This window comes from Myodes glareolus, chromosome 2 (genome assembly GCF_982192425.1).
Source record: "Myodes glareolus chromosome 2, mMyoGla1.1, whole genome shotgun sequence".
In the NCBI taxonomy this organism is placed as follows: Eukaryota; Metazoa; Chordata; class Mammalia; order Rodentia; family Cricetidae; genus Myodes; species Myodes glareolus.
The window spans coordinates 125,972,480-125,988,469 of NC_142027.1; the positions used below are offsets into that span (position 1 = coordinate 125,972,480).

Below are 15,990 nucleotides of genomic sequence, written 5' to 3' on the forward strand. Positions count from 1 at the left end.
CTAGTCGATGGTCGTGTGAAATGAAACGCCGTGTGGAGACAGCGATAAGCCTGTAGCTATGGTTAAATTTGGGTTTGTTGCTTGATTGCTTTGAGATGGGGTCTGGTGTAGAGCAGGCTGATCGAACTCTTTAAGTTGCAGAGCATGTCCTTGAACTTCTGTTCCTCCTGCTTCTTCCACCTCCCCAGTGGTTAGGGGCCTCTGCTGAAGGCTTTGTGCTTGACATGGTGGCAGGTTAGAACTAAGGCAAGAATTTTCTGCCATGCATTTGCCATAGTGAGCACACACATTGGAATGTACTTCAGTGGTAGAATGCTTGGGGTACCGGCTCTGAGTTCAGTGTCCAGTACACACACACACACACACACACACACACACACACACACACACACTGGGTTCAATGTCCAGTACACGCATATACACACACGCTGTCCAGTACACACACACACAAAAGAAGAAGAAAAGCCAGCTAAAATCAATGCATATGTGGAAAAAACATGACAGGTTACTTTTCTGTGTATATGCTATCATGTATGAAATGTGTGAGAAAGGACTTGTCCAGAAACCGTATCCATTACAGGAACACACGATACATAGAAGAGCTTATGCTATAACCTATGTACTATGTCTCACACCCTGTTAATGCCAGGGTTTCCCAACTTCTGTCTTGCTCACATTTTGGGTCCTAATAACCCTTTTGGGGTGTATGTCTGTCTGTGGACCACAGATGTGGTTAGTACTCTCTCCTCCTGGTGATCAACAAAAACGTGCCAGATACTGCTAAATGTCCCCTCTGGGGCCCAGATTACCCTCTCTGGAAAGCTCCTGGCTTGTATGAAAGTGCTCTAGCCATTCACTCAGAGTACCTCGTGTGACCATGTGTCAGTGGTAGACATACCTTTTTTTGTTTTGTTTTGAGACAGGGTTTCTCTGTGTATCTCTGACTGCCTTGGAACTCACTCTGTAGACCAGGCTGACCTCGAACTCACAGAGATCCTCCTGCCTGTGCCTCCTGAGTGCTGGGTTTAAAGGTGTGCACTGCCACCGCCCAGTCAGTAATAGACATGCCTTTGTGGTGCTGAGGATTGACCTACCTTTGGCGCGCTAAACACATGCCATGGTGCTGAGGCACACTGCTAGCTCAAGTGGTAGGTAAGTAGTGTGCCAGGTACTTACTCGATAGTTTTACATTCTTTACCTCAGGTAATGGTGACCCTGAAGATGAAGGCTTTTCTCCATCTATCCAGGTCCCACTGGACTGGTTTCTCTTGGCCCACTGGGTCCCCTCAGCTGCTTATTAAATAACCACTCTGAGGCTTAACATCAGTTACAGTTGTTTGACCAATGGCTTAAGCTTCTTATTAACTAGCCCTAACTATAAATTAACTCATTTCTACTAGTTTATATTTTACCATGAGGCCTTCTTCCCCAGCGGCTACATGGCGTCTCCTTGACTCTGCCTACTCTTTCTCTATATCTGTTCAGATTTCCTGCCTGTCTTTACTCTGCTAAGTCAATGGCCAAAACAGTTCTATTCATCAGCCAATAAAAGCAATGCATATTTGTAACATACAGAGGACATCCAACATACCAAGGTGCTGGGCACACCCCCAGCTCAAGTGGCAGATAAACGGTGTGTCAGGTACTAACTCTATAGCTTTACACTCTTTACTGCAGGTAATGGTGACACCTTTTGGCAATAGGTACTGTAACTGCCCCTATTTTACGTAGGAGAAACCTAAGGCACAGATAGAATATTATCCCCAAGATTTTACTTCCAGTAGGTAGCAGAGCCGGAATTTGAAATTAGAACATCACCCCGTATCAGTTATGTCTTTACTAAGCCATCTCTGTTATGTATAACAATGCACTGTGTGGCTATTTATGATATTATAACTCATGCAGTAAGTCTCCATTATTCTAACCTCATCCTTCCGATTGACAGGGAGACAACAAATCTTCTTTTTGGTATAAAAGATTACAGTTCCAGAGAACTAGTATCGTTATCCAGGAATGGACACGCTGTCAGAGCTCTTCGTGGCTGTCAGTCCTGTGATGTGTCCCTACTCTTCCCTCCCTGTATCCTCCAGCCCTCTCCCTCTTCTTACTGTGTAGCCTTGACTAAGGTGGCCTTCAAGGCTGTCCTGCCTCTGCCTCCCTTGTGCTAGGACCACAGCTGTGCATCACCACTCCCTGCTGTTTTCTGGTCTATCCAGTTGATTCATCCTTCAGCTCACTTCGCCTGAGGAACTACTCTGACTCTAGAAACAGCTCCAGGTCTCCGGGGATGGATGTCTAAAAGATAATTAAGATAGTCCTTTCCTTATAGAGCTTGCTACAGGAGCAGATAGAACAGTTACCATGTGATGGGGTAAATACTGCACTAAGGTATGGAGCAATGAAAGTGAAGGTGGGGGAAGCCCCACCCCAAAACTGCTATAGCCAGCATGGGAAGAGAAATAAAATCTCCAGGGAAGAAGGCAAGGCTGAGATGTAAAAAGAGTGGAAATTCCCCAGGCAGATGAAGCAGGGGAAAGGGCTCTGGTCTACAGCAGGTGCCAAAGCCTGGAGACATGAGAGTGCTTGCCTAGTGTGTACAAAGGCCAGTTGATCCTGGCCATACACAACCAGAGGTGGTAACAGAAGCCTGTAATCAGTCTACACAGCAGCCTGGGTCCTTCCTAGGCTTTGGCATTGGCACTGAGAGAAAGCTCACCAGCCTTCAAGTTTGGATGCGTTTGAGATTCTCTGTGTAATAGCCTTGACTTCTTGGAACTATGCAGACCAGGTTGACCTGGTTAAATATCCACCTGCCTTTGCCTCCCAAGTGCTGGGATCAAAGGTATGTACCACCATGCCAAGCAAGCTTGGTTTGTTTGTTTGTTTTTAGTTTTGTTTTTAGCTACCAAATGCAGCTATTTTTTTGTTGTTGTTTGCTTCTTTAGTTTTTGTTTCGTTTTTTGAAACAGGGTTCCAATGTGTAGTCTTGGCTGTCCTGGAACTCACATTATAGATTAGGCTCTCCTTGAACTTGCTGAGTTCTGTCTGCCTCTGCCTCCCAAATTCTGGGATTAAAGGTTTGTGCCACCATGCCCAGCTGAGTAAATTAAGTTTTAAAAAGATTATTTTTGATTATGTGTCTCTCTGTGTGTGTGTTGTGTGTTTTCATCACAGTGCAGATGCCCGGCAGATCCAATTTTTTTTTAAAAAGATTTATTTATTTATTATGTATACAGTGTTCGGTCTGTATGTGTACCTACAGACCAGAAGAGGGCACCAGATCTCATTATAGATGGTTTTGAACCACCGTGTGGTTGCTGGGAATTTTAAACTCAGGACCTCTGGAAGAGCAGGCAGTGCTCTTAACCTCTGAGCCACCTCTCCAGCCCTAGATCCAATTTTTGATGAAAAAGTACATCATGTCATTTTCAATATTTGCCACTTTAGAATCTTATGTTAGTTGAGTATAGAGGTCCATATGTGCCAGCCATATCAGATTCTTGGGGAGGCTGAGGCATGAGGATTGCTTGATTCCAGGAGTTGGAAACCATCTTGGGTAGCAGATAGTAAAAGAGAATAAATAAGTAAATAAATAAAGCAAAATAAAAGAGAAAAAAGAAGAAAAACTGCTTTTTATGTTTTGAGTTTTTTTGTGAGTTATTTTATTTTTACCTGGCGTGTTTGTTTAGTTAGGATCTCATTAGGTACCCCGGCAGGCCTGGAACTCACAGAGATCCCTTGCCTCTGTCTCCTCAGTGCTAGGATAAAAGGTGTGCACCAGCAAACCCCAATAAGTGCCTAATGTCTAATGCTTGATTAAGAAGGCTCCCAAAGTTAGGGAAGCAGGCCTCTTGGCATTCTGGTGAAGGAAGGGGTCCAGAGACAGTTTCCTTCTGAGGGCTCGGGACCCAATCAGTGGATTGATCCCATGATGGATTGATAACGTGATGCCTTTGTTGAAAGCTGATTAATCTAGAGAGGTGGGGCCCAGCCCGAGGAAACAAGTCGCTGGTGTCTGACCTTGTGTCTTCCCCTGGCCATTTCCTATATTCCCTCTCTCTGTTTCTTGCCTGGCTGTGAAGTACATATCTCTTTACTGTCTTGCTTTCTGCCACCATGATGTTCTTCCTGACCAAGTTCGTGGAGCAGTGCAGCCACGAACTGAGCTCTCTGAAACCATGTGCCAGAACAAATCCTTCCCTTGTGCTGCTTCTGTCAGGGAGTGGGTCACTGCAACAGAAAAGGTTGTTAATGCACAGGTTGCCTAGGCTAGCGTGAACTCACCAGTCCTGCCTCAGCAGCTCCAATGAAGGTTTTAAAATGGGTTAAACCAGGCATGGTGATGCCAGCTTTTAATCCCAGCACTCCAGAGCAGAGGCAGACAGAGGTCAGCCTGGTCTACAGAGCTAGTTTCAGGACAGCCTGGGCTACACAGAGAAACCCTGTCTCTAAAAAAACAAACAAACAAAAAAAAGGTTACAAGGTGATCACATCTTCTGTTCTGATGGGTTACTCTGGCTGATGAAGGAGGAAGGTTGAAAGAAGGATTGAGAAAAGGTTTTCAAGGTCCCTGAAGAGAAGGTGGGAGATGGAGGTGCTCTGGAGGAAGAGGCAGCTGAGTTGGGATTGAGGAGAGTCAGGGCTCAGTATCCCTTTCTATGGATGTAGACATTGAGGGGTGAAGGTCCCGTTGGTGGAGTCATCGAGTCCAGCTGTGGGTGGAGTTTGAGTGTTTGTTGGGCATCAGCTGAGGCAGGTGATACAGCCAAGATGGGAACTGGATCAAGCTGCTCTCTGCCTTCTTCCCACACAGCCTCTGCCCCCGCCATGAGCATAAGATGCCTTTTCCAGCCGTCTGCTCTCCACTGGGCATGGAGGACCACTGCCTTGAAAAGTACCCTGGGCAGGCAGCAGGGAGTCCTGCGCTGGACACATTCTGGAGGGCACAGCTACAGAGCAGTCATTTTTGACATGGGCGGAGTTCTCATTCCTTCTCCTGGAACCGTGGCTGCTGGTGAGCTCAGTACTCTTTCACTTTGGGGGTTGGTGTGGGGAAAGGGGAGGGTAGGGGGACAGACAGGTCCTGGATTCCAATTCTAAGTTCCAGTTAATGGCAGTGTTTGACGCAATGGCTTTGAGTCGGGGTTATCTTGTCATTAAGTTAGGGTTACTCCCTTGGGGGCCATTTTATTTCAAACCACTACACCCACAGAATCATCTACTGGAGGCATTTTCATAATGGAGATTCATGCTTCCCTGATGACCCTGACTTGTGTTAATGTGACAATAAACTAACCCAGCACAAAGTCCGTAGTTTGTACTTTCCAATCCTTAGAGATTAACTAATTTAAGATGAACTGAATGAAGAAAGAAGCAAATCCAGCCATGCGGTGGTGGTTCACTCCTTTAATCTCAGCATTTGGGAGGCAGAGGCAGGCGGATCTCTGAGTTCAAGTCCAGCCTGGTCTACAGAGCGAGTTCTAGAAAAGTCAGGACTCTCACCCAGGGCATATACCTAGTACTGCTAAGGGAGTGGCATGTGCCACCATGTTTGCCACTCTGTTTTTCTAATATCCCATATTCTCCAATTGCTTGTTTTTTAATATGTTAATAGGTCACAGAGTTCTTTTTCTGTAAGTTCCTAGTGTTTATATGTATATACATGTGCGAATACATATGTGTGTGTATACATATATGTGTGTGTGTGATTTATTTTATGTACATTGGTGTTTTTTGCCTACATGTATGCCTCTATGAGGGTGTCAAATTCCATGGAAATGGAGTTACAGACAGTTGTAAACTTCCATGTGGGTGCTGGGAATTGAACCCAGATCCAGTGGAAGAGCAGTCAGTGCTCGTAACAGCTGAGCCCTCACTCCAACCCAAGTTCCTGATATTTCTCTCTGAACCTTAGTAAGAGCCTTTTGTTATATTGAGGAGCAGCTTTTAATGTTTTTGAAGAATTATTCATCAATTTTATTTTATATGCATTTGTGTATGCCTGCTTAAGTTTATATATGTACAGGTGTCTATGGAAGCAGAGTCCTCTTCAAGAGCAATAAACACTCTTAACTACTAAATCATCTCTCTGCCCCCGTCTTTTGATTTATTTATAATATTTGTTTGTTTGTTTGTTTTTAAAATATTTTTATTATATATACAATATTCTGTCTGTGTGTATGCCTGCAGGCCAGAAGGGGGCACCAGATCCCATTACAGATGGTTGTGAGCCACCATGTGGTTGCTGAGAATTGAACTCAGGACCTTTGGAAGAGCAGGAATGCTCTTAACCTCTGAGCCATCTCTCCAGCCCCCTATAATATTTTTTTGAGATTTTTTTTCTTTCTTTTCTTTTAAGAAAGGATCCATACTAAAATTTCATTTAAAATACCATTAAAACCATCTGTGTTTTGTTTCCTTTATAGTTGTAGACTTTCAAGTCTTAGGAAATTCTTTTCTACTCAGGAGGCAGAGGCAAGTAGATCTCTGTGAGTTTGAGGCCAGCCTGGTCTGCAGAACCAATTGCAGGTCAGCCAGGGCTACAAAGAGAAACCCTGTCCCGAATAACAAAAACAACACCAACAAAAGGAAATTCTTTTCTTTTCTAACCAGGTAGGGTGATTCACACTTGTAATTCTAACACTTGGTAGAGTGAGACAGGAGGATCACTGAGCATTCAAAGCTAGCCTGGGCTACACAGTGAGTTGTACCAACATCATTTATGGATGGACTACTCAGGCTAAAAGAATATGAAAGAATGGGGAGAGAGATCAGTAGATGCTCCTTTCAGAAGCATGAGGCTCTGGGTTGTGTCCTTGGAATCTGTGTGAAAATGCTGAGTGTGGTGGCCTGTGCTGGTGATACCAGTGCTGGGTAGCTGGAGGCCACAGGATCCCACATGGCCAGCCAGGTTAGCCTGATTAGTGAGCTCCAGTCAGGACAAGGCTGTCATCCTGTCTTCACACGTGTGTACACACATGCACACACACATAAATAAGGAAAGCAAAGGATACTTGCTGCTGTGCCCTCCATTTCCAGTAGGTTTCAGAATTCTGTGAGTAGACACCATTGAGAAAAGTTTCTTGTTTTCCCAGCAACACTTGTATGTGTGAACATGTCCATGGGTGCCTGAGGGTACATTAGAAAATACATACATGCACACATGCAGTAGAGCACTGTAGAGACAGACTGCTGTCTACTTTTTTTTCTTACTTGGTAGACTATTTTGCCAACTTTTCTTTTTCATGGTGGTAGGATCTAGGCAGGTCCTTGTACATGCTAAGCACACACCCTACATGGCAACCTCTCTCCAACCCCCTGCTCTTCCGTATGTGTTCATATCCGTAGCCCTAGGTTTACTCCAAGGGTTAGCAAGCTTTTCCTTTGAGGACTGTGTCAGTTAATTTTATGAGCTGTACCATCTCTGCCACAGGTAAGTTTCTGAACTAGTCACCTGTGCATTGTCGTGAACTCAGGTATGACAGCATTCCAGGAAGACTCAGCAGGTAGGAGGTTAGGGTGCACTCCTCGTAGGATGCTTGCCTTGTGTTCACGCCAAGTAAAGAAACAAAACCTGAGAATTCAGAGATGGATGTGGTCCCTGAGCCATGATCATAATTGACTTAACAAGCCTTTATCCATATACATTTACCTTGCAAACTCTTTTCTCTACCTGTGATTCCATATGCTTGGACATAACCGTCATTTGCTTGTAAGTATATCTGGAAGAAATTCCTGAAGTGAAATTATAACATGAAACATACATTGAGGAATTTTGACAGAAACTGCCAAATTGCTTTCCACAGAGGCTGTACTTGTTTACATCCAAGAACAGTACATGAGGGTGCCAGATTCCTGACATGCTTGCCAACTCTGGGATGAACAGAAAGACTGTGCCCTTCAGAGTGCGTGGCGGCTAAGGGAGCCTTGCCGTAAAGCTTTGCTGTTCCCTGCATGTGTGTGCTGCCTTGACAGCAGTCGTTCTGAAGAATGCCGTTCCTTCTCTCCTTATACCTTTCCGTACTACCACTCTCAAGGCCCAGGTTCCACTTTTTCAGAAAAGGTGCTTCCAAACAGAAGCTAGGGCTGGAAAGATGGCTGGATGGTAAAGCGTGCCTACTGCTCCTGCAGAGAACTTGAGTTTGGTTCCCAACCCCATGGCTCACGACTGCCTGTCACTCCAACTACAGAGGATCTGATGTCCTTTGCTGGCCTGTGCAGGAAACTCAAGTGAGAGTGGGAATGGACCCTGAGAAGCCCTGTGCCCTGTCTGTGAGTCTCTCCTCTTGATGTCAGAGTGGCAGTGTAGCCTTCCCAGGAGCACCTGCAGCCCCCAGAGACAGCACAGGATCTGGGCAGTCACTCCCGAGATCGTCAGCCATTTGTTGTTGTTTCTTATTTGGTGTGTGTTGTGTCCTACAGAGTGGGAGGTGCAGAACCATATTCCTTCCGGAACTATACTGAAGGCCTTGATCAGAGACGGTGACAGTGGACCCTGGATGAGGTTTATGAGAGGAGAGATGACGACAGAGGGCTTCTTGGAAGAATTCAGGAGATTATGCTCTGAAATCGTGAGTGACACACATTTCTTTCCTTGTTTCTTTCCATTCTCGTTTTTCAGGGGAGGGTTGCTGAGACAAGGTATGTAGCCCATAGCAGCCTTGACCTCAATCTGCAGCTCAAGATGACTTTGAACTCCTGATCCTCCTGTATCCACTTTCTAGGTACTTGGGTCACAGGCATGAATTTCCATGTCTAACTTTTTATATTGTTCTTTTTGCCTTGAAGGTGCTAGCATTCAGCCATAAATTGATGTAAATGAACTAAAATGAAAACATAGTAGCCAGTCTTTCTATTTTTAAGCCATTGCTTCTATGGTGAGGCATTTCGGCTTTGAGTTTGTGTGTGCATAAATAGCTGTGCTCTTTACTGTAAGATACAGCAGATACTGAAACACCAGCCCTCAGCATAATGGCTTTGAGCCAAAAGCTGATTAAATCAATAAACATTGACCATTTCCTCTGCATTGAACACTCTTTTAAGCTTTTCATTTACAGTAACTTCTATAACCTTCATAGCTCCACTGAAATACAATTTAAAATATAGTGGTAAGTTCCATGAAAGGACAGTGTGCTGGTGAATACCCATGAAAGTGTGTCTAATGCTGCTGAGTTATATGCTTAAAAATATTTATAGTGGGCCAGCAAGAAGGCTCAGCCTGTGAAAGTGCTTGCCACCAGGTCTGATGACCTGAGATCTCTTGCCAGAATCAAAATGATGGAGGAAGAGACCTGACTCTTGAAAGTGTGCTCTGACAGCCACAAGTGTGAGATGCCACTTGCGCACTCACATATAAATAAATGTACTTTTAAAAAAAGTTTTGTTTATTTAGTATGTATATGTATATGTGTGAATATATATATGCCAGTGTTCTGGCATGTAGGGCACCAAATTGCATTAATAGGTGGTTGTGAGCCACCATGTGGTTGCTGGGAACTGAACTCAGGAACTCTGGAAGAGCAGCCAGTGTGAACTTCTGAGCCATCTCTCCAGCCCTCATAAATGTACTTTTAAAAATACTAAAAATAACAGTAAACCTCAAAATTATGCTAGCCGGTCAAAGGGTGACCACTGAGTTCCTGCTGGTGAGATACCATGTTGCTTCAGCTGCAGGTACAAGAAGCACAATTAGGTTTCTAGGAAGAGAAAATGGAGAAACTGCTCGTGGCCTGATTTCTCTTCTCTAAATTCTCATTCACTGGTGATGGTTGCATGACTCTGTGAGGACTGAAACCATCATCTGGGTGTGGTGGCCCATCCCTCTATTCCTAACACACAGGAGGCTGAGGCAGGAGAACTGAGCAAAACAAAAGAGCTGAGCTTGGTGGTGAACACCTTTAGCCTCAGCTCCAGGGAGGCAAGGGCAGAGGGTTCACTGTGAGTGCCAGGCCAGTCATAGCCTCATAGTGAGACCCTGTCTTAAAAACACAAAAATAAAATGAAGGAACCGTTGACCTGTGCACCTTAACTTGACACACTTGCTGTGTTAGTTACATTTCAGTACGGCTATTATAAAATCTACCTGAGCCCACAAGCCTTGGCATTTTCAGATTTTGAAACCTGTTGTTTACAAAACCCACACATACTGAAATTTAAAAACAAAGAAAATAGAACTGGAGAGATAGCTCTGCAGTTAAGAGCACCTGCTGCTCTTGCAGAGGACCAGGGTTCAATCCTCAGCACCTACATGGTCACAACCAATTACAACTCCACTTCTGAGGTTCCAACACCCTCTTCTGGGTCCTGAGGGCTCCAAGCAAGCACATGGTGCAGGTAAAACACCCATACACATATAATAATATACTTAAATAAAATATTAAAGGCCCTAAAATTACTCAGAAACTAAAATTTATCAAGCTGACACAAGGTACAGCACAAAAATCATCCAGTGCTGTAGGTCACTAACAATAAATGACATCTGATGAATATGCTTTAAAGTTTAATGTTTCTTCTTCTTCTTCTTCTTCTTCTTCTTCTTCCTCCTCCTCCTCCTCCTCCTCCTCCTCCTCCTCCTCCTCCTCCTTCTTTTTCCTTTTTTTTGAGACAGGTTTTCTCTGTACAGCCCAGACTGTCCTGGAATTCACACTGTAGACCAGACGGGCCTCTGCCTCCCAAGTGCTGTGATTGAAGCTTGCACCACCTCTGCCGGGCTTAATGCATCCTCTTTTGTTGGTCTGACTTTTTGACTGTTAATCCAAGAGTGGAATGAAGAACTCTTGAGACCAAAGTAGGAACACATCCCTGGCTTCTTTAGCTATTCTAACTCTAGCACCAAGTGCAGGGGCTTGCTTTTCTGTTATTGTTTTTTGAGCAGGGATTGAGAAGTGGTCTCCCTGCCACCCTGGCTAACATCAAAGCTGAGATCCCCCTCCTTAACTCCCCAGGGTTGAATTAAACCCCAGTTTCTAGATGAGCTTCTAAAGACTGACATATAGCATGGCCAGTGACATCTACATGTTGCCCGGTTACTAGGGAGGCTGAGGAAGGAAGACTTGACTCCAGGCATTTGAGGCTTGTCTGACCAATATTCTGAGAACTTCTCTGAAAATACAAATGAGCCCCCTAAAGTCATGGGCAGAAAGCCTATGCAGTAAGATGCCAGGAATGAATTCTTGATGGTGGCCCATGAGGGACCACACTCTAATGCCTGCCAATTCTCCTGTCTCCTCTCTTGTTCACAGGCAAAGACTTCTGTGCCTGTGAACTCATTTTTCTCTCTGCTGACCAGTGAGCAAGTGACAAAGCAGTTCCCAGTGATGACACAGGCCATCTCTCAGATCAGAGCAGAAGGCCTTCAGACTGCAGTCTTGACCAATAATTTTTATCTCTCCAATGGGAAAAGTTTTTTGCCCCTGGACCGGAAACAGTTTGATGTGGTAAGTACGAGGTGATGGATGTGATGGAGACAGTCTGGGTACAGTTTTAAATATTGCCTGCTAGCAGTCTCTTGTAAGTGGGTTTCTACTCACACAGCTGCCCAAGGTAGGTTTACATGTAATACGTTTAAAATGATCTTTATTTTTATTTTTTGCCTCTTTTTTGTTTGATTGCTTTTTGGGTTTTTGGTTTTTGTTTGTTTGTTTGTTTTTGTTTTTTGAGACAGGATTTCTCTGTATAACCTTGGCTGTCCTGGAACTCACTCACAGAGATTGGCCTGCTTTGTATGTGTGTTAATGAGAGAGAGAGAGAGAGAGAGAGAGAGAGAGAGAGAGAGAGAGAGAGAGAGAGAGGAGAAACAAAAAAGAAACAGGGTCCTGAAGCCTGACAGGCAGCCTGGGCCTGAAACTCACACAGTTCTTCCTGCCTCTGCCTTCCAAGTGCTGAGACTAAAGGCATTCATGACCATATCTAGCAAAACAGGGCTCTTGCAATGCTCACCGCCACCTACTGATGAGCTGGAGATGTCTTTACATCCCACATCGAAACCCTTACCTGCACTTACATCGCCATCATCCCTCACATGTCATGTGGATTCTGACTCTCTCTCCACCTCCTGTCTGATGCTGACTTCCAGACTGGAGCCATCCCATAATACCTCACTGCTGTCTGTGAGATGGCTCTGTGGGTAAAGGTGCTTGCCATAGATCCCGAGGACCTGAGTCCTACCTGCCTTTCTTACAGCATGATGGGAGTTTATGAGGTTCATGGCTCCTTTCCTTGGGGTTGGCACTGAGTGTGGCCCCTAGGTTGTATCCCCTGGTTTTCCAGTCCCTCACTTTAAGAAGGCAACATCATTACATAACAACCCTTCCTGCTATAGTAATAACCCTGCACCATCTTCTTTCCTTCAAACCTGTACCAGTGAGCTTGTGGAAGCTGCACCTCTAAGGCCACTCCTCTCTCCCTCAGGTGGTAGAGTCCTGCTCAGAAGGCATCTGTAAGCCAGACCCCAGGATATACCAGCTGTGCCTGCAGCGGTTGGGCCTGCAGCCCTCAGAGGCCATCTTCCTTGATGACCTGGGACAAAATCTAAAAGCAGCTGCCAGCCTGGGCATTCACACCATTAAGGTAATCCTGATGTGTCTGGAGCCACCTACTGTGCCCCAGGATTAGTCAGCCTTCCTTGGTGACTCCCTTTGAACAGTCTTCAAGCTTGGACTATGAAGTCTAGAACTAGCTGCTCATGACTGCAGTGTGGGAAGTAGGCAGTGTGAGGAAAGTGACCTTTGACTGGCACAGACTGGCTGAGCAGTGCTCCTCTAGATGGAGGGGCCAGGAGCCACAGCCACAAGGGTCACTTTTAGTCACGGCTGTGAGGTATGGAAGCCATGTGTGTGGGACTCCCAGCCAGTTATCTGGGATAACAGTCCGAGTTATCACTGTTAAACTCACAGGCCATAGCGACAGCCTCCGCTGTTACATGAGGGCCGGCTTGTTGGGGTATCTGTCCCGCCCAGTACCCCACAGCAGGCAGGCCCCAAAGAAAATCACACACAGGACTCCATAAGGTTATAAACTGATTGGCCAATTAGGTCAGACTTCTTGTTAACTCTTATAACTTATGTTACCCCATTATCTTTATCTACATTAGCCACATTGGCTCCGTACCTTTCTCAGCTGGGCAAGTTACATGCTGCCTCTTCGGTGGTCTGCGCAGGAGTGGCTGAGGGAGCTCTGCTTCCAGAATACTCCCAGTCTCTTTGCTCCACCCCTCCTTCCTGTCTGGCTTTCCCGCCTATACCTGCCTGGCCAATCAGCGTTTTATTAAAATGATTGACAGAATACAGACGATTCTCCCGTATCACTCCGCTCCAGCCCAGCCTTTGACCCTCTCTACAAGTATGATACTTTGTTTGTTTGTCTTTTGTATCCCAGGCCAGCCTTGACCTCCAGGTCCTGCTAGTGTAGCTTCCCAGATTGTAAGGTGTGTTACCATCCTGACATCTTGAGAACCTGTGGATAGTACTCTCCTGTGAAGGCAGGGCTCCGGATTAGATGGAAGAGGAAACTCATTGTGGTTCCTCTGAGCTGAGCAAAGGCTCCAGAGGCCATTGTTTGAGAACTGACTTCTGGGCAGTTCCCTCTAAGACAGTGATTCTCAACCTGTGGGTCACAACCCCCTTGGGGGGCTCGAATGGCCATTTCCGGAGGGTTGCACATTAGATGTCTATATTATGATTCATAACAGTAGCAGAATTATAGTTATGAAGCAGCAATGAAAATTTTATGGTTGGGGTCACCACAAAATGAGGAACTGTATTAAAGGGCCACAGCATAACGGAGGTTGAAAACCTCTGCTCTCTAAGGGGTGGCCCTCTTGGAGACAGGCAGACTGAGGGCCAAGCTGATTGATGGGCACAAGTTGTGATTTTTCCTGAAACCAGGTTGTCCAACCTGAGGCAGCAGTGAAGGAGTTGGAAGCTCTTCTGGGTCTCCCGTTGCGTGTGGGTATTCCCAACACTCGTCCTGTGAGGAAGACTATGGAGATTCCAGAGGATGCCTTGGAGAAGTACCTGAAGGGCTTGCTGGGGACCCACGACACTGGTAGGGTAGCTTTCTTGTTAGGGGACTCTCTCCACACAGTGTGGTTGTCACTGCCCCACCCTGATGTACTGTGCAGTGCTCTTCTGGGTTTCCCCTCACCGCAGGCCTCCATCTCAGAGTCTGGTGGGGCTGGCTTTGCCTCAGACTAACCACTGAGGAGGACAGAGCTTGGAGATGCGTTGTGTTCAGTGAGCGAGTCTGACTTTCGAGACAATAGTCTGTTTTGAGATGGTTACTGTATGTTATATGATTTTAGAGACTGGGAATCTAGTCAGGTAGTGGTGGTGCACGCCTTTAATCCTAGTACTCAGGAGGCAGAGGCAGGTAGATCTCTGTAAGTTCGAGGCCAGCCTGGCCTACAAGAGTCTGGGAATCTAGCTCAGTGGTAGAATACTTGCCTAGCTTGGGTGAGGTCCTGATTTTGTTCCCAGCACCACCAAAAAAGGAAAAGGCTACATTTTATTTAAAACGTGGCAAGGCGACTCCTCTTCCCAGCTCTGCTCGCTCTCTGTTTTATCCTCTGAAAGAAGGCATCCCAGCTTTTGAAACTCTCCTGGTGAGTCCTTCCCCCAACTTGGTCCTCTCAAAAGCTCTTATTTATAGCTTCACAGCATGCTATTTTCTAGCCTCGGGTTCCCTGGCAGCACACCCACAGATCTGAAGGCCTCTCTAGACCATGCCAGCCAATGGCCAACTCCTCTGTCTGCTCACTCTCCTGCCAAGCAGAACAAATCTGCCTCTTCCAGGAGCCTGCAAAAGAGCTGCAGAACTTAGCCTCAAGACTGGGAAAGTGGGCTGGAGAGATGGCTCAGCGGTTAAGAGCATTGCCTGCTCTTCCAAAGGTCCTGAGTTCAATTCCCAGCAACCACATGGTGGCTCACAACCATTTGTAATGAAGCCTGGTGTCCTCTTCTGGCCTGCGGACAGGATACTGTATACATAATAAACAAATAAATAAATTAAAAAAAAAAAGACTGGGAAAGTGTGTGTCCTGTAGGCAGCTTTGGCGCCACATGACTCCTGTCAGCTGTCATGTCAGTGTCAGACATGGTTTGGAAGAGCATGCATGAGGGACATACAAGAGCACTTTTGATCTCAGGCATAGGACATTCTATGGGGCCAGATGTGTGGCCATGACAGCTAGGATTGATAAACAGAACCCAAGGACATGTTTCCACCAGGCAGGAGTTGGCAACAAGCTATACACCCATATGGAGAGAAGAGGTGACCATTGTGTTAAGGAAGTGGCCTTTGCTGTCCTGTAACAGCATGTGGCTCTGAGTGTTTAAGCCTGGGACTCAGTCGTTGTTTCTGGGAGGGGGAGAGTGGCATCTCCTGCTGGGAACCATACAGGAGGAAATCATACTTCCCAGGGGCACACTGCACTGGGAGAAGGGATTCCCATCGGTTAGGATCTGGGTTCTGGCTTCCTTCTGAGTGTTCTGTATTGTCAAACCTGTAGGCCCCATGGAGCTCCTGCAGTTTGATCATGGACAGTCAAATCCAACATATTACGTCAGGCTAGCTGATCGTCAGCTGGTTCTGAGGAAGAAGCCCCCAGGGACCCTCCTTCCCTCTGCCCATGCCATAGAGAGGGAGTTCAAGTAAGTTTCTGGGGTGGGAGCAGAAGGTGACTGGCCAGCTGGTGTCCCCAGCACATAAGCTCAGTCCTAAGCTGTCAAGTCAGCTTCTGTGGGACTGCTTTGAAGTCTTTCCCTCCTTTAAACATTCCGTATTTGTGTGTGTGTGTGTGTGTGTGTGTGTGTGTACATGAGTGAGGGTACCCATGGAGACAAGAGGAGGGTGTTGGGTCTCTTGGAGCTGGAGTTACAGGTGGTTGTAAGCTGTTGTGTGTTGGGAGCTGACTTGATCCTCTGGAGGAACACAGCAGTACATGCTCTCTATTTTATGTGTATGAATGTTTTGCCTGCATGTATGTGTGTCCAT

General features: G+C 46.0%; 1 protein-coding gene across 3 annotated transcripts in view; it reads left to right on the forward strand.

Annotated features, from left to right (window-relative positions):
• Acad10 (acyl-CoA dehydrogenase family member 10) overlaps positions 1 to 15,990 on the forward strand; it is a 39,933-nt gene that overhangs the window by 303 nt on the left and 23,640 nt on the right. For all 3 annotated transcript variants that reach the window (XM_087903674.1, XM_087903675.1, XM_087903673.1), the window contains exons 2-7: positions 4,814 to 5,014; positions 8,422 to 8,570; positions 11,241 to 11,435; positions 12,409 to 12,567; positions 13,884 to 14,043; positions 15,506 to 15,647. In XM_087903674.1, the coding sequence (XP_087759800.1) occupies positions 4,828 to 5,014; positions 8,422 to 8,570; positions 11,241 to 11,435; positions 12,409 to 12,567; positions 13,884 to 14,043; positions 15,506 to 15,647 (992 nt within the window). In that variant the 5' untranslated portion in view covers positions 4,814 to 4,827. The remainder of the gene's footprint in view (positions 1 to 4,813; positions 5,015 to 8,421; positions 8,571 to 11,240; positions 11,436 to 12,408; positions 12,568 to 13,883; positions 14,044 to 15,505; positions 15,648 to 15,990) is intronic.